Raw genomic sequence first — 20,853 nt, 5'->3', positions numbered from 1 at the left:
ATATTTGAGATCTGCCTAAGGTTTGTTTGCACTGACACTTATTTTACTGTGAACACTCTTCATCTTGTACTGAGTTGAATAACAAATGTTTAGCCTCTTCTGTTATTAAGGAACATTTTTTTCTTTTCTGGAAGATCGGTTATCAAACTGTTTCTATTCTCCAAATACTTCATAGACCTGTTCCTCAAAAAGCTCTTCTTGAGAAAGTAGCTGTGAAAACCACAATTCTTACTGTAATTTGGTAAGTTACAAGGCAAATCTACCACCTGCCAAGCATGATGGAAATATCACACACACACACACACGGTCACAAATTTAATCGATTCCATGTTGAATGCTAAGAAAAGTTTTAATTGCACAGAGTACCCAACATATCAAATATAAATGAAGGGACAATCAGGAGTGCTATCAAAATGTATAATACAGGAAGTTGTTTAAAAAGAACAGAAAAATTATACTAAGGACCCATAAATCTTCCTCTTTATAAGCATATGTAGCGATTCCTTCAATGCAGGTTTTATATGTAAATAGGAATTTTTTTCTTTTTGAAGAACTCCATTGTAGCTATGAGATGAAAAATGTACTGATGTAACAACGTATTATGGTAATGTTATAGCTTCCTTCTTTTTTGCTTTTAGTGTTAGGATTGCTAAAAGCTTATTTAAAACACCCAACTGACATAACCCGCTTTCACCAGAGGACACTGCCAAGTACGTTATCCTTCCCCCGTCACTATTTGGTTCCCCGTTATCCGGCCTCTTTCTACACAGGTCATTTTGATGAGAGAGAGAGGCCAAGGGAGCTCAAGTTTCAGGCAGCGGGTGGCAGGTTACCGTCCTCTCGACCTGGCCAATCCTCCAGTGACCCCTCCCCAGAATGTTTCTCCTAAGGATGGGAAACATACTTGTCTTCCAGTGAAAGGTGTCCTAGGCTTTTTGTCCAGCCACGTTTGCAAGAAAATAGCACTGCTAACCATCCACTTGCTGGGGTTGGGTTCAGACAAGGAGGAGATCCCGAGCAGAGGACCGCTGACTTATGCAGTATCCACAGTCAACGCCCAAGTCAGACTGGCCCCTCAAAGGCTGCCTGGGGAGCTCCCAGGATGCTGGGGTTCTAAGCAAAGCATTCAGGGTGCTCCCTCTGCCTCTTTGGAGAAGTGTTCAAAGGGGAAGATACCCGTCTGGGCCACTGGGCCAAAGCCCGCCCTTCCTGGAGTCAGCTGCATGGGGCTGGCCAGGGCATCCCCAGGGAAACGGAAGACAGGAGCCTCCCGAGGGAGCACAGGGACGGACAAGCAGGGGGAAGTGCCCGCCTCCCACCACCTCTTGCCTCCCCCCAGCCTTCTGTCTTGGCACAGGCCTGGCAGGTAGCAGGGACCACAAAGTGTTCAATCAATCAGATAAATTGATTGGGTGTCTCTTCCGATTCCAGAACACTTGGAAATGGCAATTCTGCCAAAAGAACCTCCGTCAGAGATGATCTGGGTGACAGACTGCAGTTGAAAACGTCATCTATTGAACCTGAGAAAAGTAACAAGGCACGTTATTATCGTCACTGGAAAAACAAAGCCAAAAACCCAACGGTGCCTTAAAACCCATACAACATACAATGTAACCATTTCAATAATTAGTAGAGAACCTTGACTTCCTCAGAAGAACTCGAAAACCCAAGCAGCTTTTCATGGTTGTTTGTCTACCAGTAGGATATGGATCATTTGCTTTTCCAAGGGCCGGAGTAGATGTGCAGATTTTTCCCACTTGTGACAAAAGGCCCCCAGTTGGCGAATAGATGCCTAGGACAAAGGTCAGTTTTTGCAAAGGCGAGAAGGGGATGGCACTAGGTTGATTCACCAGGGCAGAGCCAGTAGAGGCCAGGCTGGCCTGCCTGCAGGGGGTTGCAGGCAGCTGATGCATCTCTGGCTGTGTGACCTGCGACCTGCGGTGCATAATGATGGCTCAGGCCTCAGGCGGGGCTCCAAGAGTCCCTCCCCACAGCTCTGTCCTGGAAGTGGCCCCAGCTTGACTCCTAGTCAACTTGCAAGGAGGCACTGGCCAACTTCACAAGCCCCTTGGTGTCCCCCGGATGGCAATGGTCATCCCAGGCAGCCGCACTCACGGGCGGCAAGGCCAGTGGGTGGGGCTGGAGAGATGTCACAGGAGGGACCAGGCACCTGGGACTGCAGCCACCACTGGGCAAGTTAATCCTTCCCCCCCAAGAATCCGTGTATGATGCCCCACAGGGCTGCCATGGAGCGAAGCACAAAGTGATTTTGTAAGGAACACCCAGATAGAGAAAGCTAAAGCAATGTGGAGGGAGGGAGGGAGTTAGGGGGAGAAAGAGAGGGAAAGGGAGAAAGGTGGGGGAGGAGAAAGGGAGGAGGAAGAGGGAGAGAGAGATCAGGGCTGGGGGAAGCAAGGAAAGAGGAAGGAGGAGGAGGAGAGTGAGAGACAGAGAGAGAGAGAGAGAACATGTGCGCGTGCACACACACACACACACACAAACACACGCACACACGGGAGGGGAGGGGCTATCTCCAAGACAAGAAATCCTCAGGAGTAAGCATTTTTGCTATAAACATCGGAAGAAAGCAACCCTCGTTAAACATAATTGAGACTCTTGTTTTTTTATATCTGAGTATTTTTTAACCTGCAGGTTCATAGAGATTGGTGTTTTTTCGTGTGTTTGTCTTCGGGCTCTTTCTTCTTGCAATTAGCAACAAGAGTCCTGGTTCGAGGAAGTTGCCTTCGGGCCCAGACTCACGTGGGACAGGAGAATGGGCTCAGCGGAAGACAAACCCAGACGAGACTGGACGGATGTCCTCTGCCTGAGCCACAACCAGACTGAAAAGTCGCACCAGCTCCTGAGGGGGAAGTACTGGATACTAGGATCTAGAGTAAAATCTGGTAGGCGAAGCCTTCTCCAAAGCTATTCTTTCGTGGTCTTACAAACCCTTTCAAAAGTTTTTAAAGCTACATATCGCCCACGGTTAGTCTTCCCCCAGCTGCTCCTGGTTGTTAACATTCTGTTGCCTTGAATATGCACATCAGGAAAGCATCACGCTTTCATAACAGTTAAATTGTTGTTAATATTTAAATGAGCAGTAAGATGGACTTACATGAACAATGTATTTAAAAATTGTATTCTGGGGGCGCCTGGGTGGCTCAGTCGGTTGAGCGTCCGACTTCGGCTCAGGTCATGATCCCGTGGTCCGTGAGTTCAAGCCCCGCGTCGGGCTCTGTGCTGACGGCTCAGAGCCTGGAGCCTGTTTTAGATTCTGTGTCTCCCTCTCTCTGACCCTCCCCCGTTCATGCTCTGTCTCTCTCTGTCTCAAAAATAAATAAACGTTAAAAAAAAAATTTTTTTTTTAAATAAAAATTGTATTCTGGGCATGCTGCACACTATAACTGCTACGTCAGAAAACGTTAAGGAGCCTAAGAAGAGCCACCGCATTTTTTTCTTGGTAGTAAACATTTCTCACTTCTTACTTTCTGAAGTCTGTGATGTTATATTTCCCTTTTATCAAGAGGCCGTTTTCTTTCTTCCTTTTTTTAAATGTTTATTTATCTTTTGAGAGAGAGAGAGACAGAGACGATGCACAAGGGAGAAGGGGCAGAGAGGGAGACACAGAATCCGAAGCAGGCTCCAGGCTCCGAGCTGTCAGCACAGAGCCCAACGCGGGGCTCGAACCCACGAACCAGGAGATCATGACCTGAGCTGAAGTCCGACTATTAACCGACTCAGCTGCCCAAGAGCCCCGAGGCCTTTTTTTTTTTTCAATTAATTGTCCACTCCCGTGATATTATTCTACCCTCTTATTTACCTTCCTCAGGTACTTGAGAATTTGTAACATACCTCTGGAAGTTACACTGAATTTTCGGTCAGAGAAACTGCTCCTTCGGATTAAAGGTTCACTCATTTTTTCCAGAAATAATTTAATTGTCTCCTTCTTTTCTGGACTTGTGCTTGACAAATTCAGAACTTTTCCTTCTACCTTTACAGTAGAATTGCTGAGCCCAAACCAATAGAAGAAATCAAATAATGCATCAGCTTTGAATTCATACGCAAAGCTCAAATGTTCTCCATTAACCACCTTGTTTCCTGGAGGGAAAAAATTTTGTACCGCCTCTTGAAAATCAAACTGAAAGAGAGAGAGAAGCGTTTAATTAATGTCATGGCTATAATGTTATATTACAGAACCGTATATTACTATAGAATTCTATTATTGAACTAACGACTGCCCAAATATCCAAAGTATCACCTATCTTCTTTCTTTTTCATTCTGACATATTTTTCAACCGTTGACTTTTGTTTTTGAAAACAGACCTTCGCACTTATACCTTATCCATCTGAAGCCCTTGAACCGCTTGGTCACATTGACCTTTACTGTTACCCCGTTTCTAATCGGTCGCTCGAAACCAAGCTCATTTTATTGGTAGTGATAATGAAACCACAGAAAACGTATGGGTCTGGTTATAACGCAGCTCTAGGGACTCAGCCTCGCATGAAATGCCACCGACCCCTCTCTATGTGGTTAGCAGCCCGGGAATCCGACTGACGCAAGCTTACCTGAAGCCGGTAGCTTTCCCCGATCACTGAGGAAATGACCATGTCCATTCCGTGCTCTATCTGTCTTCTTATCTTGGGGTGCCTTGTGTTCACGAGAAACGCGTACGTTCTTTCTGGGAATTAGGAGGCACGATTCAGACTGAGGTGCGCGCGTGCGACATCAACATACTTCTCAGCATTTGATAAAGCAGTGACTCCCACCTTATTTGGAGATTTTGTTCATTTTTGGCCTCCTCTGCAGCTCCCTCAGACCCTCACTGTAAGGCCTAACCAGATTTCTAGAAATGTTATTCCTGAGAACCTTGGGGATGCAAAGGAAGCTCTGGGTAACCGTAAAAGCCAGTTGGAAAAATCAGCTCCAGGTCTACTCTGTCACTCTTGTCTCAAAAAAATAAAAAATACAAAAAGTAAGTCCCCTTCCCCGATTATCACAGATGAGAACTGACTCCCACTGTGTGCATCCGGCATGGGGAGCTCACGTCACTAGGAAGAAAATCCCTCCCACTGTTTAAATAATACGATGTCTCTGCCCCCGGCAGGTGTATCCTTGGTGGTGTGGTGCTGGTTTGTTTTGGGGTTCTTTCTTTCTTTCTTTCTTTCTTTCTTTCTTTCTTTCTTTCCTTATGTCCACTTCTGCCCAATCCTACACAATCTAAGCAAAGAGAAAGTTGTTTCTTCATTAGGAAATTTGAAATATTATGAACCAACGATCTCGTAACTTTTCCAGTCCCCAGAATCAAGCTCCTCGGCCTTAACAGTCAAGTGTTGTTTTCTAGACAGACACGTTACATGGATTCCCACTCTCTGTTCAAGGCCACGGACCAGCCATTATGTGAGTTTGAGAACTGAGTATTTCGCATTGGCTTTGGGAGTCAAACCTACGGTCCCTCAATAATTAGTCTTACATCCCTCAGGAATATCATTTGAGCTAACTGTTGCACTGATTTTGTTCATCTTATTTTTTTTTTTTACCCCTGTTTCCTTTCTCCCAAATTGCCATCTTGGGGGGCACTTTATTTTTTAAAATTTTTTTTTCAACGTTTTTTTATTTATTTTTGGGACAGAGAGAGACAGAGCATGAACGGGGGAGGGGCCGAGAGAGAGAGAGAGACACAGAATCGGAAACAGGCTCCAGGCTCCGAGCCATCAGCCCAGAGCCTGACGCGGGGCTCGAACCCACGGACCGCGAGATCGTGACCTGGCTGAAGTCGGACGCTTAACCGACCGTGCCACCCAGGTGGGGGGGCACTTTAAATACAAATGACCTTATATCCTCTTTGAGACAAGAGATAAAGAAAGCAAGCAAGCTATTTGAGACCTTGAACTAACTTTCACACAAACCAAACTAAGATCTTTAGGTTCGTTAGATGCTAAGGGCTACCGCACTCCACAGTCGTGCTGGCTGGGCAGGTTGCGCACTGCACAACTCTAGAGGGTGCCATTCACATTCATAGACATTGTCTATTTGTACAGTTATTATGACAAACTTCTGGAAAGGATTAGTAAACGATGTTGAGTTACTGGTGGCTTTTTCTAGTTTGCACAAAAGTGCAGCTTAGCACCAAGGTTAGACGTGTTACCTTACTTATAACTTTCATAATTTAAACTTGACCATCTCAAGCTTCTGTATCACAGAAGCTCTTTTTTTCATGGCTTTCCTTACAATTGCACAGCACTGGGTTTCTGTACCTCCTTCCGGGATAGTTGTCACACAACCGTATACCTTTTACAGGCCACCCGCAAATCCACAAACATTTCCTGCACCACTCCCTGCTACTTTCATTAGAATGTAAAAATGGAGAGGTCTCTTATTCTTTCTTAAGATTCCTCCTGAGAGATCGACGCAGGAGGTGTACTTGATATGTCTGTGAATTACGTTCCCCGAGAACTCTCCAGCTTTCTGGTCATCATCAAGCCAAATAACATCAGGGGCTCAGATGCTCTAACAAGCGCTACTTGCTACCTTGTGTTCCGTTCCCAGCCCCTCCTGCCGAGAGAGCATTGTGGCTGAATTGTCAAGTGAGCGGAGGATCTGAATGATTCTGAAGGAAATGAACAGAGCAGCAGCTCTACGAATCTGAATGAGAATGAATGTTTGAGAGAGTCTATTTGGAATTTGTAGATCACTTCTTATTACTTTGGGCTCATTTTAAGAACGCTATTGAGAAGCAGGATTAAGAAATTCTGCCTCTATCACCGAGCATTATGCCCATGGCTTTCCCCACAGAACACTGTGGAGGAAGCAGGGAAGATGGAGATATTTTCCTATCGGAACGGGAAGTTAATGGAGTTGTTATCCGTAAATCTGATTTCTTGGAAGAAACGGTAAAGAGATATCCCTCCAGTCGAGATTTGAAGGCCACAGCATGAAACATAAAAGCCTCTACAACAGCTCTTTGTTTTCTTATCTGTTAAGTGGGTATAAGCACCTTATAGGTAGGATGACTATACATCCTAGTCCCCCTGGGTTAGACCTTAGTCCCAGCATAATTATTAACAGGACATACTCTCATGCTCGAAAAGGTTCCCGTTTGCATGAAAGTCGTATGGGGCTGTTGCGTCCATCAAGGACATGAGCCTATGCCTCACGCACGTGAGTGTCTGGAATGTGGCAGACAGTATTATATATCATCAGCAGCGTTCCAGTCATTTTTGCAACCCTCGTAGACTCAGAACCTGATAGCACTTCCTGCCTAGACAGGAAGTACAAGACAAAAGCCCAGAGACAGATGGCTTCTGCCCTAGGATCATGTAGAGGTTCTGCAGGCTGGTGCTGTGCTTCAGATGGTCTAACGCACCAGGCTCCTTGCCCCCAGCGTTGTCACAAGCTGACATCTACCCTGCCTACTCCGTGCACAACTTGTACCTCATTAGCATGCCACAGTCCACAGCCCCAGGAAGCAGCATCAAACCCAAAATATTTATATACCTACCTTTTGAGGTGTCTTTTTTGGTCTGTACATTAACAAAGAACAGCATTGGCTTGCTCAATATAGTTTCCCTGTAGTCTTTATAATCGCAGTAGTTGGTCAGTTCCACATACCTACGAAAAAAGCAGAGATAATTGCGAACGTAATATACCCTTCCATCTAGGTCAGGAAGGGGATGTTCTGGACGGGCGCCGGCCACATCCACAGAACTTGTGAGGGAAATAGCCTAACGTGTGCCCTCTGGAGGCAGTTATCTTTTGTACGATATAAATAAATCTCCTCCCTAGTCAGCTGAGACATCAGGACACAACCTGAGGGCGGCCCTGGTCTTTGGCGTGGCCTGGCACCAATCCTGGGCTCTCAGAGGCAGCCTTCGCTATGTGATGGCCAACACCATCTATCTTTTGGGCTCTTAAGAGTTCACTGGAAGCTAGAAGTGCTCTGTCTCTCCGGATTGAGAATGAATTACACCCAATTAGTGGGATAAGCTAGGGTGGGTCTGAAATTTCCCTCTTCTCCTCCTCCTGTCTTGCCTTCTCTGATCCCTAGATCCCAGCCCCCCTATAGATTATGCAATCAACCAACAGTCATATGAACTAATTCATGTGTCCCCGATCCTGAGCTTTGTGCAATGAAGAAAAACAAAAAAATACCACTAATGTTGGACTTTTGCCCATGACCCTATTCAGACTAGCCTCTTTGATTTTCATTCATTACCCCAGCCTGGGAAGTTCTTCTTCACACGTTGACTCTGTCATCCAGGATGTCAGCTTTCTCCCCCTATTCTACAGATTTTCCAGGTAGTTTCTATGTTTCTACCTGTATTGTTGATCGAAAGACGGATCAAAGTGCAAATTGGCTTCCCTCAAGACGATGGCTAATTTTCTATCCATACCTCAGCTCAGACGCCACATGGGCACAGGTAGGCTGAATGGCATCCAACAGGCTGGAGGATGTGTCTGCCACCGTCCCTCTTCAACACAGAACTGGTTCCCCATTGACCGGCCCAGCTGTGTGCATGTGCATGGAATGAATGGCCGCCCTGGCTGACAGCACAGGGCGATTTTGCTATGCTGTGATGTGTTTGCTTCCTACATCTAGTCGCTGGCAGAGACAGCTCGAGTGTTCTTTCTGGCTTGTTGTCCGTCCAGTGCCTGATGTGAAAATCACAGCCTTGGAGAGAGCCCCACTGCAGGGAGCTGTGACCACCCAGCCCTATTAGCCTCCCGCCCCACCCCACTTCCCATAACCCGCTTAGGGGGGCCAGCGCACGAGACCCAGACCTGGGCATGGGTTGGGAACACGTGGGAGAATATCTACCCCCAAGGCAGAAAAACACAGCTTTGGCTTGTCTGTCTCCCAGCTTGGTTTCTTAGAAATCTGTATCATTCTCTCTTTTCTGGGGATTGTCAGACCTGATTTCGAGAGCTTTTAAAACCTGACCCCTGATGGAGTCTCTAAAATGCTTCCTGCCTTGTATTTCATCAGGCTTTTAATGTAGTCTCTGCTTCCCACTCCAGGGACACTGGGTGGTCAGGGGGCTCGTCCAGGGGTGGGGAAGGGGCAACAGGGCTGGTGTATTCCGGGGAAGGGAAGCGGGGACATTCAGGGGTGGGGTGGGGAGGGCAGGAGTAGGGGAGAAGGGGTGGGGGGCCAGGGGGAATAACAAGGGAACAGACTGAGGAAGATAATGCAGCCCAGGGATTTTGTATGGTTCTTCTGTCATCCCTCTCCTGCCCTTATCCTCACCTGAGCAGCACAGTGCCCAGCGAGAATGGGGAAAGGGGAGGCGGGGGACTGAGGGGGAGTGGCCCTTGTGTCCCATAATCAGCAAGGAGAGAATGTTCCTGTTCCTTTTTGTCCCAATTGGCCAACTGCCAAAAGGCACTGAAGAAAGGAAGCAGAAGGGAGAAAGGGAACCGCAATTTGCCGAGTTCATTTGCTCTCATTCATTCATTCAACAGCATTCACTGGGCGCCGACTGGGTGCTGGGCACCAGGCAGGCATCGCACGTGCCTCATCACACCTGAGGGGCTCAGGGCCTGCGAGGTGGGGCTGGGATAGAGGGTGGCAGTACTCGGGTGCCCTCCCAGCCCCTCTGCCATCATCTCTTAACTGTCCAGGACCCAGGACGACCACACAAGAGTGCCCTCGGACAGGCTGTGTAAGGTCTATAGTCGTAGGGGGCGTGGGGAGAGGCGCAGAGGAAGAAGAAAGGAAGAAAACTCTTATCTGGCGTCATGGAAAGGAAAGGACAAGTCCAATTGGAGTAAACATCAACAAGGCAGATGCGTGAAGCTGGGGCAGAGTCGGATGTCACTTGTGACCCATCCAAGGCAGATTTTCATATTCTCCTGCCTTGTTTGCCGTGGAGCTAATTTACAGTCACTTAAGCATTTCATCTTTTTCTCAAGGTGACTCCTCTGCTCTCTCAATATCCGTGGTCTGAGTGTCGTTCTCTAGGGCGTGAGCACAGCATTTGTGTACAATGCGTCTGGAAAATCTGCCGTCCCGATTACTATTCTGATGTTGCACGTTAACAGTGCAACACTCGCCTCTGTGCGAGGCCCATCAACATCCAATCGAAGGGACCCTCGATTTTATTCCGATGAATCCGCAGCGTATAGGAAAAAGATGAAAATCTCAACTTAGAAATGATCACTGGTTGGGAACATAATCAGTTTCCCCCCGAATTCTCTGGAAGGTTTTTTTGGAATGCGAGGGGGCTCAAAGAGCTGTTGTCTGTCATGATCAGAGAAGGGGGACCGGGCAGGGAGTGGTGGGGGCTTCCGGACAGTCGCACGCTCACGGAGTTTAATGCATAACCTATACATGTGTCATCCTTTCTGGAGTCTGAATTTCATAAGATGCCCTGAATAATAAAACTATGCTCAACATAATTTAATTTTCCTTTGATGATTTAGAGGCACTTTTAGGATCTTAACGGGGCTGTAAACATCACCACAGAGCATGTCAGTTATCACTATGCCACAGATGTGTGAAAATGCTGCTATTTATATGAGAGCTCTGTAACAGAATTTACAGACAAGAGATTGTAGCAAGATCCCTGCTTAATGAACTCTCTATTTAAACCAGGTCACAAATAAGAAATACCTCCTTAATTCATCATTCCCAGCCTCCCAGGTACGGTACAATTGTTAAACACCTTGAAATTCCAGAGAAATTAATAAATGTGAGCACTCCTTTGGAATTCACTGTTACAAAATTTGGATATGTAAGCCACTAAAATACAAAAAGATTGAGGACCTGGCTGTGAAGTCTCACAGGTATTTAAGTATCTGGCATTCAATCACTGGCTTTATTTTAAGATAAGCCTTACCAGACTACATTAGGGAATAGTGATTTCATCTTTAATCGTGTGTATTTCTGAATTACTAATGCAAATGTTGCTTCTTGTGTACTGGATGCTTGTTGTATTAGCTGAAATTATTAAGGATGAAAAGCAAATGGTTTAAGACAGCTCTCTTTAAACTCTTATTTCTTCATGGCTTTTACCCTGGCCCCAAAATGCTTCTAGGCTGAAACTTTCTATGCCTGGCTTCAATCCAAAGATTGAAAGGCAGACCAATGTGACGGCCTTTCGAATGCACAGTGATTCGAAATGAGAAGATCGAAGTCATGCCCTAATTGACAGGCAGTGTGAACTCAGCTGCAGAGCCACAACTCACTGTGACCTTGGGTGAGTGACTTAACCCATCTGAACCTGTGCCCTCGTCTATAAAAGGGGTATAACAGTATTTCTTTCTGGGCGAGGATTCAATGCAGTGCAAGTAACATAGTGTATGCACTTGGGCCCATAATAGATGCTCAACAAACACTGTCAGGATCTTTAATCTGAGCCAACTCTGCTGGCCAGAGGGTGAAGTTCTATAAACTTGTGCCGCACAATCAAGGCTGTGTTCATCTGAGTGACCGGGAAAAAGGACAACGCAAGCATCTGAGAAACAAGTGAGCAAGAGTTTCTCCTTCTTTGCTCCAATTTCTTTCCTCGGTTTTTCAGTCTGGAAGCTAAAGCTAACGTTTAATGAAGGCAATGCCAGAAAGACGAGACCAAGAAAGAACACTGTATTTTTGCTCCTAGCAAACCAGGAGTGGCCGACAGATCACTCCCCTCTGAGCTGCCTACCTTTCTCTGGGGATTCCTTCAGGCGTTACATCATTTCTAGCACAATCTGAAAAGCTGCCCCAAATTTCCCTCGGCTCCAGCAATTGAGTGCTCAAAGGCGAGTAAGAACTCAACCCTATGGCTTTTCCATCTGAGGAGGGGTGGGGGGGGGGGTGTGCGTGTGTGTCCCTGCATGGGTTCATTTAAAAAAATATGGAGAGTGGAGCACGGAAAAAGAGGAAGGCATATTGAAAACAGGCCTTGTGTAGAAGTCCCAGAAGTTGCTTAGAGCTTTCATAATCCTTTCCTACGACACTGAGCTCAAGCGTTCTGCCCTTGGGAGCAAGCAGGATGGCCCTGCCGTGTTTCCAGTGTTAACTTGACAGCTTTATGTGAGGCCTCAGCCTAAGCTGTCAGACAGCGTCTTCTCTTTCACTTCCTCCCCTCCTTCTGCCCCAACTCCAGGGAAATTAAGCAATGGCTTCAGATTTATCACTCCGCTGTCCGCTGATTCGAATCGAGGATGCACATGTTCATCTACTCATTCATTCATTCATTCATTCCTGATGCTCAGTTCATGCGAAGCGCTGTCACGGCACAGAGAATGACACATTCGTACGTCCATTTATTCGTGCAACAAATACGTACTGAGCACATGCACTGCGTGGCGGGGGCACAAAGAAGCAAAAGGAAATAGTCTGGCTCGCAAGAAGCATCTAGTCTACTAGGAAGGCATAAGAAAATGCACCACTTCGATATCAAACGATAGACAGGTAAAGCCGTGTTGCTTAACGCATGACCGCTGGACCATCAGCACCGGCATCACCTACGAGCTAGTAAAACTGCAGAGTCCTGGGCTCCTCCCCAGTTTTGTTCAACCTAAACAATGGTGTTTTAATAAGATCCCCAGGAGGCCCGTAGGTTTATTACAGTTTGAGAAGCACCGGATCGAAGACACGGTCCCTGCCATCGAGAGGCTCACAAACGAATGTGAGGACTCAAACACGCAAATGCCAGAGAAATGCATAGCTCTCTGCCTTTGTGTGTCCAGCCTCCACTGGCTTACGTTCTAGGTATTTAAATAAGAAAGAGGGGCGCCTGGGTGGCGCAGTCGGTTAAGCGTCCGACTTCAGCCAGGTCACGATCTCGCGGTCCGGGAGTTCGAGCCCCGCGTCGGGCTCTGGGCTGATGGCTCAGAGCCTGGAGCCTGTTTCCGATTCTGTGTCTCCCTCTCTCTCTGCCCCTCCCCTGTTCATGCTCTGTCTCTCTCTGTCCCAAAAATAAATAAAAAACGTTGAAAAAAATTAAAAAAAAAATAAGTAAGAAAGAGCAAAGCAGGAGGGGTCTGGAGTTAGAACCGTGGACTGAGCTGAGACAGACGAGAGGGACCCAACGTGCCACCACTGGGTGGGCCAGAGCGGCAGGGAGGTGTCCCCAGCAGGAATCACGGGTTAGCCAAGCCTTGGGGACTGTGGGGTGGCTGTGCTCAGGCCTGCAGGCGGGCGTCTGGCAAGGACCAGGTGAGCTGAGAGCAGGAAGCAGCCCGGAGTGTGGCCGGAAGCCCACAGCAGGGCTCCTGAGGAAAGAAGGCAGCAATGGCACGAAGCTTTTGAATCATCAGATCTGGGGTTGATTTCTGTCTCGGCGACCTCAGCAAGGTTATTTTAGCTTCGCTGAGATTAATTTCCTCACCTGTAAACCCTGGCTAACCAAAAGGACCCCCATGAGGCGGCTAACAGATTAAATACTGCGTGTGAGGCACTTGGCTTACGGGGCTGCGAGCATTTGTCAAGTGGTCAATATGTCACCATATCCGATGTCACCATATCCGAGACTCAGACACGGGGGCCAAGGCTGAGGACCCACACTGACTGACGGGGGCCGCAATGCTGCAATCGCGTCTACGCCTCCGTCTCTCGTCGGGGTTCCTCCAGGGAGGTGGGTCCGGGGCCAGCAGACAGAGCCCCACGCTTCCCACAGCAGGTGGAGGTGAGACTTGCCCCTGCAAATCTACCTAGGCTCCAGCCCTGACTCCACCCTCACCTCGCCCGCCTGTCTCCCCGCTGCCCCCTGCACCCTCGGCCCCCCCCCCCAACCCCCGGTCGCTGACCTCGAGGTGGGTGTGACTGTCACCATCTAACGGCTGGTCTCATATGGGCGCATATGGTCTCATATGCGTCTCTGCTTTTAGTGGCTTCCTCAAGGCCGCTGGATTTACCTTCTCTTCTAGGCTGATTATCTACAGTGCGTCCTGTCTGACAGAAGTCCAGTTACTTCCTTGTGGATTCGGGAGACCTCTGGGAAAGCTGCTGCCGTGTACAGCAAGCCAGAATTCTTCCGGCTTCCAGGCAGCTGGCTGAGAGCGGAGGCTGACAGTTAGACAATGCTACACAGAAGCCCCCGTGCCACGACTCACCAGCACCTTACTTAGGCAGGTTATTTAATCTCTGCGTCCTAATTTCCTCATCTGTAAAAAAAAGGGAAATACCAACAGAGCCGACTTTGAAGTCTCTTGCGAGGTAGCGGCTGTAAAATACTTTGTACCATTCCTGGTACTCAAGTAAACATGAGCAGCCGCCCGTAATTATTGTCATACTTATTTTTATCACCCGAATAGCCTCTTTGATGCTAGGGAATCTCCGAAAAGGAGGCTGGAGCTCCTATTTGCATGCCACTACATCTCACTAAGGGGTTGCATCTAATTACAGGAAAAACGTGTGTGCATGTGTGTGTGTGCGTGCACACGTGCGTGTGTGCGAGTGTGTGTGCGAGTTAATGGTTACTTTCACCTGGAATCCTGAGCAGGTTGTGTGTATAATACGGCTGCAAATTCTGAGCTTGAAAGAAAAAAATAACAGGAAAGAGCTTGCCATGAATCTCCCAAAATTAGGACAAATTTTTAAAGAAGGCTCTCAGGAGTTCTGCAGCCCTGGTGGCCATCCCTCAACCTCCCCTTCACCCCGAGTTCCCTTCGGCTTATTTAGTAGGCATAGATTTGGAAAAACGTTCAAGTATCAAAAAACACACCCCAGTAAGTTGGGCCACCAAATCATCCTCTTGTCTGAATGAGTGACTCATATGAATGTCAGGGTCAGTAGCCCTAAGCGTTTTCATAAAAGACACACCACACGTTTCCGAGGCCTCAACAAGGAAATCCTGCTTACGCTGTAAGCCGACCCACACCAAAAATAGTTGTTGAATGACAAAAATAACTGAATTCATTGACAGAGCAAGGATCCTTAACTTGGATCCAAGTAGCTCATAAATTACCTGGATGGTCAGCAATGTTAGTGTATATATACACATCTGGGGAGGTGGTCTACACAAATTCTCGAAAACCCAATAGTCTGAAATGATTCATGACCGTCGCTTGGCTTTTTCGTTCCCTGGCCATTTTGGGGGCTCTTCTTGGTTGGGGGCCATCCTGCATCTGAGGGAGGAATATGGTGGCCGCAGGAAAGATGACAAAGTTGTTGGATTCCATCAACTCTAGGTCTTAACTGGTCATGAAAAGGAGGAAGTATGTGCTGGGGTATAAGCCTACTGTGAAGATGGCTGACAAAGCAAAGTCAGACTGGTCATCCTCGCCAGCAACTCGAGGAAGTCTGACATAGAGCACTGTACCACACTGGCCAAGGCCGCTGTCCAACACGACAGTGGCAATAATGTTGACTTGGGTATGCCATGCAGATAATAAATAATGCACGCTAGCTATCATTGATCCAGATGAGTCTGTGATCTTTAGCATTGTGCTGTAATGGGCTGTTTAAAAGTAAATCATGCTGTTTGTCTTTAGTAAAATGGGCCAAAGCTTATGGAAGGAAGGGAGGAAGGAAGGAAGGAAGGAAGGAAGGAAGGAAGGAAGGAAGGGAGGGAGGAAGGAAGGAAGAGAAGGGAGAGATGGATGGAGGAAATGAATCACTGCTTTGGAGTGATAAATATTCTGAGAGAGGAAGCTCTATGCTATCCCCAAAACCAAAGACAACCGGGTAAATTTGGCAGATCTGAGGAGACAACTTCGGATGTCTCCATTCGGACTGTCTGCCCACTTTGTAGTCTATGAAGACAAAACTTCTCACTGCTGCCCACAACTCAGTCTTCCCCCCCTTTCTAGAAGGCTATCTCCATCCAGATCAGGTTCATCCTTCAGGACCGCACACCCACCTACAAAAGCCTATCTCCCCTGCCACAGTATGTCCCCTGAGAGGAAGACAGATTGTTCATTCTCTCACCCAGATTATTCTCAGACACTCCTTAGTATTTCCCAGGGTTCAAAGGCCCTCACTCAACTGCTTTGACAATGAGAACCCTGTAGTTGCATCCTGACGGCACTCTGGTCTGTGTCACCTGGCCATTGTTTACTTTGGACTCTATACTCCAGGGGAGCACTGCCCTTTAAGAGTCTTTTGTGTGGGAGGTGCTCAAAGCAAGAGTGCACACTTCGACGTCGTTTTAAATTTTGCGGCACTGTTTGCTAAGACTGAGGAAGCTGGCTATGTCAAAATGCTAACCTCTAGCTTCAATTAATTCTGGACATTGTAATGTTTCATACTCTATTCTTAGATACAATGGTTACCTTTTTAAAATAATCTTTGTAAATATAATTTCTAACTCAGTTCCTCCCATGGTCCCCTGCGTATGGGTGGGAAGTCTCCATTCATCAGAAAGAGAGAATTTTTTTTTTTTTTTTTTTTTTTGGTGCAAAAAGAAAGGGTGAAATTCTTGCTGCAGAATGGCTTTTCAGGCATTCAAAGTCCCCACTCTCTTTGTGTGGAAAAGCAACATTTTTCCCAGCAGCTTTGAAGCCAGTATTTTAAACATCTCATTTTGTTTGCTTGCCCTTCTTGGCTCGATCCCACTTACAAGGTACCACGGTGCTCCTGTCTTTCCCAATAGCAAAGGCTTTGAATCTTAATAGGTGGCCAGCTTACTGATCTCTGATTCAGACTCTAGACTGCACTGCCTGCTTCCCGATACTCCGTTCCACACCGCAAATATAAGACACCCCCCCCCCCCCACACACACAAAAGCACAGGGTGACCTCTGGAAGGCATGAAGCCATGTAGAATCAAGCATGACCCTCCCTCCTCCTTTACTCCATGATGATCAAAGTCTGCTTCGGACAGACTACAGCCTCCTGGCTGCAAGTTTGCTAAGAAGCGCTTCAGACACTTTGGCCACCACAGTGAGGCATCCCGGGCCGCCTCCACCAAGTTAGGTTTGGGCCCAGCTCTGCCCCGGGATCCTGGAAGCTCTAGGCATTGCATCGATTTTCCCAGAACCTACCTGCCCACACCACAGCCCACTGGGCCCTCGTTTGGACTTCACAGGGCTTTGTTCCTTTCTCGGCCGCGCTTCTGTATTTTTTGAAAACCGAGGCAGGCCAAAGATGGGAAACTCTGAACTTCTGCACCTTTTCCACTGGGTCTCCTCACCGGCCAAAGCCAGTAAATACACAGAATCGAGCATCCTCTCCCCTCCCCACAAATGCAAAGCCAGGGCCTGAGTCTGTCCCCCGCAAACACCCCTAAAGGGCGTGCCTCGATTTGAGCTCACATGACCCAGTTAAGGAGCCAGAAAGGGAAAAATCACCCTCCAGTTATGCGCTCTCCACCCAGCCCTACGCCACGCGCCTGCCCTGATGCCCTCGTGGGCGGCTTCAAGTGGCAGCTGAAAAAATGTCATCACTAGGGGCGGAAAAGGCGGGGGGGGGGGGGCGGGAATGTGCACCTCCAGGTGACGTTAGTAGGGAGGCGATCGCACAAGTGGCACGAAAGAGGGGGAGTCCTGGTGGGGACGGGGTTGGCGGCAAGCCGGGCCGGCCGGGGCTCCCGGCACCGCAGCGGGGTGGAGGCCTCTGCGGGGACCCGGCGGGGCCACCCACCTCTTGATGTAGCTGCTGAGGCGGTAGGGCTGCCCGTCGAGGCGCACGCGGCCGTCGCCGAAGACGTTGAAGCCCCCGCGCGCCGCCGCCGCCGCCGCCGCCGCGGGCCCCCCGGGGCCGGGCACCACGAGCTGGTCGCCGCGCAGCTGGAAGGCGCCGGGCTGCAGGCGCAGCAGCTGTGCCAGCGGCAGCAGGGCCAGCTCGCAGTCGCACGTCCACAGGCTGCGCAGCTCCCCCGACGAGATGGAGGTCAGGCTCGGCCTGGCCGGCGCGCACGCCACCCCCGCCATGCCGCTGCCCGGCGGTGCCTCCCGCGCCCGGCTCCGGCGTCGGGTGCCGGCCGGCGAGCGGCGCTCTGCGGGCCCGGCGCGGAGAAAGCGGGCCCCGCGCCGCGCCGCCCTTTTATCCGCCCCGGGCGCGGCCGCCCGCCCCTCCCAGGCCCCGGGCACGACCCCGGACGCTCCGGGCCGAGCGCGCGTCGGGTTGGAACTTGGCACACGCTCCCGGCCGCGCCTGCTCGCCGCCGGGGGTTACTCATCCCCCTCGGGTCCGCCGCTCCACACCCGCGGCCCGGCCCGCCCCCGCCTGGCCGACACGGCCGGGGGTGGGGGGGGGGGTGGTGGCGACAGTCGGCCCGCGGTGCGGGTCGGGCCTCGGGGGAGAGGGGAGCATCCATCCGCCCGCGGGACCCCGCGCCCCTGCGGACGGGTGGGAGGGAGGCGTGGCGCTCTCCTGGCTCTCCCTGGCTCTCCCCGCCTGGGGTCTGGGGATCCGCCGGCCCTCCGCCCTCCGCTCCCAGGTCGGGCCCCGAGTTGGAGTCAGTTACCAATCACTGTCTCCCAGCCTGTTGGCTGCCCTTTTCCCCAGCACATCATACCCCGCATCTCCGCTCCTCTCCCTGATTCCTCCCCCTGGACCCCCACCACGTGGAAACTCCACTGATCATCATGTGATGATCACTTTTCCACAAGGCCTTCTTGAGTCCGCCTTGGAGTTCATCGCTTTGCTTCGGCTTGCTTCTCCTGCACGCGGCCCACAGGCCTCTCGGTGCGCGGGGTAGTGGGGATGGACAGGACCTAGCAGTCCTGCCTCCTCCCCAGCGTCCGTCCGTAGTAGGCTAAGCTCTCTGAGACCCCGGAATCTATTTATATGTTGAGTCAGTCTATAGATAGTGGAGTGCCAGCTATGTGCTCATTCTGTAGACATAATGAATGTGCTTGACCTGAAGTATGAAAGGACTCTCTCATTCACTTTAAACACCTGTTTCCGAAATACCCACTAGGAGCCGGACAATAGGTCAATTCTGAGCAGAAGAGGATGTGTAAGCACCAGCCCTGCCCTTGCCTAGCTGTCCGTGTGGTTACAGAGGGTAGGCAAGCATTTCAACAGCTGCGTTGCACTGAATAAAACGCGCGGCTGAGGGTAAACCTGGAGTTATGGGGGGGGGCAATTCAGCCCCGTTTTGAGGAGCTGGGGAGGCTTCCTGAAGTAGGTAATTTAGAACACTAAACTGGATCTTTTTAAAAGCTGACTAGAACTTAGAGAATATTTTTAGTTTGTCTTTGTGTGCAACCCAGCATGGACCCCTGCGTAGGTTTAATCAAGTCGAATGAAGGGCCTTTCGCTCACATCTCATTGCGATCCCAGAATATAAATGAACGCCATTCACTCCTTTCTCCAGACATGGGTCGTTTTGCCCCAGGATCAATCCCCATTGCTGAGTCTCTCTGAACAAATCTAATTCACCCGATACATTGGCCACTACTGAATCAAGCTTTTGTGGGGAGGAAGGGGGACTCCGCCTGTGAAGCAAGCAGCCAGGGGGATTCTTTCACAAAGTGAAGCCTGAGGAACACTGCACAGAGAATAGGTGTGGAGTGGGCTGGTTGTAGGCAATACCCAGAGGCTGGGGTTGTGTTCACAGGGAGGGATGTGGCACCAGGTATATACCCATCGCACCCTACTGGGGCATTCATTCTTGCCCCAAAAGAGATCACAATGAGTGCTATAATAGATGTATTGACTCAGTACTATGAGATCAGGGTCAAAGGGGTGGTTGGTTCTGCCTGGGAGGCCCCAGGAAGAGTTCTCAGAAGAGGTGATGAGTGGGCTGGACTTTGAATACAAGATAGGAGCTCCCAGGTGCAGGAGCACCATGGATGAGAAGTTGGGAGAGAAGATGCTGGAATAACTCATGCAAAGAGAGAAAAGTATGGTCTATTGGGGGAAGAATGGGAATTCTGTATGGCTAAAGCAGACAAGGCCTGTTTAGGGTGAGAGGGGTGAGCTTTATAAGAGATGAGGCCAGAAAGAGAAGTTGGAGCTAAATTATGATATGCTGTCTGAATCGTCTGAGAATTTAGATTCTTGAGGCAATGGGATGCCTTTGAATGTTTTGAAGGAAGGAAGTGACATAATTATGTCTGAGCTTGGATAGACACCTTTGGTTATGGTCACGTAGAAGATGTTTTAAAACTGGGAGATTGAAGGCAAAGAGACTAGAAAGGAGACCGATGTAACAATCCAGGTAAGATATAATGAGAGTCTTCTGCTAGTTCACACAGCAGCTGTAGGAATGGAGATGACAGGATGAATTTGGGGCATTTTTGAACCAGGATTCAGCAGGATTTTATGAACAAATAAATGGAAGCGGGAAGAGAAAGACAAAGGAGTAGAGAGAGACATTCAGACTCTCACTGGGGTACCTACACAGATGGTGTAGATTTTGAGCCACTTAAGGAACAGCCAAGTGGAAAAGCGCAGGAGGCAGCTAATTAGGTGGGTCTGGAGTTTTGGAGAAAAGACAGGATTAATCATTGAAGTTTGAAAGTGGCTAGCTCAAAGACAGTGGTAAAAACCAAAGAAATGGATGGGAGCATCTAGCTGATCAGCGGTCGGGTGGGAATTTGAGCGTAACACATGCTTACTTCCCATACCCCGGCGGGAGGAAGGAAGATTTTCTCCTCGCCCAGCAACAAACCCAGCCAATGAGAAGCTTCCAAACTCAGCCAATGAGAAACTGCCACAACTCAACCAATGAGAAGCCACCACAACCCCAAACTCTTACGCTCCTCCAATGAACTTTCATTCAAAACCACCCCGCCCAACTTCCTCCTTTCCTCTATAGACACAAGTCTCTCTCCTTTGCTGTCTGTGCTTGCCCGCGGTTTGCCACCGTTTGCGTTTCCCTAGCTGCAATTCCTCTGCTATTCCAGAATAAACTCATTTGCTGCTTGATAACCTTGGAGGCTTAATTGTCAAGGTTTACAAGAGGCTGGTCCTGTCCTCAAGTAACGGGGAAGAAGGCAGGGATCAGCACAGCCAGTTTCTGGCATCGCGTCCAGACT

General features: G+C 49.2%; 1 protein-coding gene across 1 annotated transcript; it reads right to left on the bottom strand.

Annotated features, from left to right (window-relative positions):
• Nucleotides 1–1,294: 1,294 nt before the first annotated feature.
• Nucleotides 1,295–17,796, bottom strand: MEDAG (mesenteric estrogen dependent adipogenesis). The gene is made up of 5 exons (XM_047075316.1): nucleotides 17,507–17,796; nucleotides 7,500–7,609; nucleotides 4,567–4,679; nucleotides 3,853–4,138; nucleotides 1,295–1,520 (listed from the first exon to the last, which is right to left on the bottom strand). The coding sequence occupies exons 1-5, from the start codon at nucleotides 17,794–17,796 to the stop codon at nucleotides 1,396–1,398; spliced, it is 924 nt and encodes a 307-aa protein (XP_046931272.1). The 3' UTR covers nucleotides 1,295–1,395.
• Between the last annotated feature and the right edge of the window lie 3,057 nt (nucleotides 17,797–20,853).

The sequence above is a fragment of the Lynx rufus genome, unplaced genomic scaffold (assembly GCF_022079265.1).
Source record: "Lynx rufus isolate CCGP_SWC_20201006 ecotype Redwood Valley unplaced genomic scaffold, mLynRuf1.p SCAF_1, whole genome shotgun sequence".
In the NCBI taxonomy this organism is placed as follows: domain Eukaryota; kingdom Metazoa; phylum Chordata; class Mammalia; order Carnivora; family Felidae; genus Lynx; species Lynx rufus.
This window is presented reverse-complemented; position numbering and strand designations above follow the sequence as displayed.

Coding starts and splice junctions, on each gene's coding strand:
- MEDAG (XM_047075316.1), bottom strand. CDS start 17,796: ATGGCGGGGGTGGCGTGCGCGCCGGCCAGGCCGAGCCTGACCTCCATC. Junction 4,680..7,499: donor CAAAAAAGACACCTCAAAAG/GTAGGTATATAA, acceptor CCTAATTCCCAG/AAAGAACGTACGCGTTTCTC. Junction 4,139..4,566: donor GGGAAAGCTACCGGCTTCAG/GTAAGCTTGCGT, acceptor TCTCTCTTTCAG/TTTGATTTTCAAGAGGCGGT.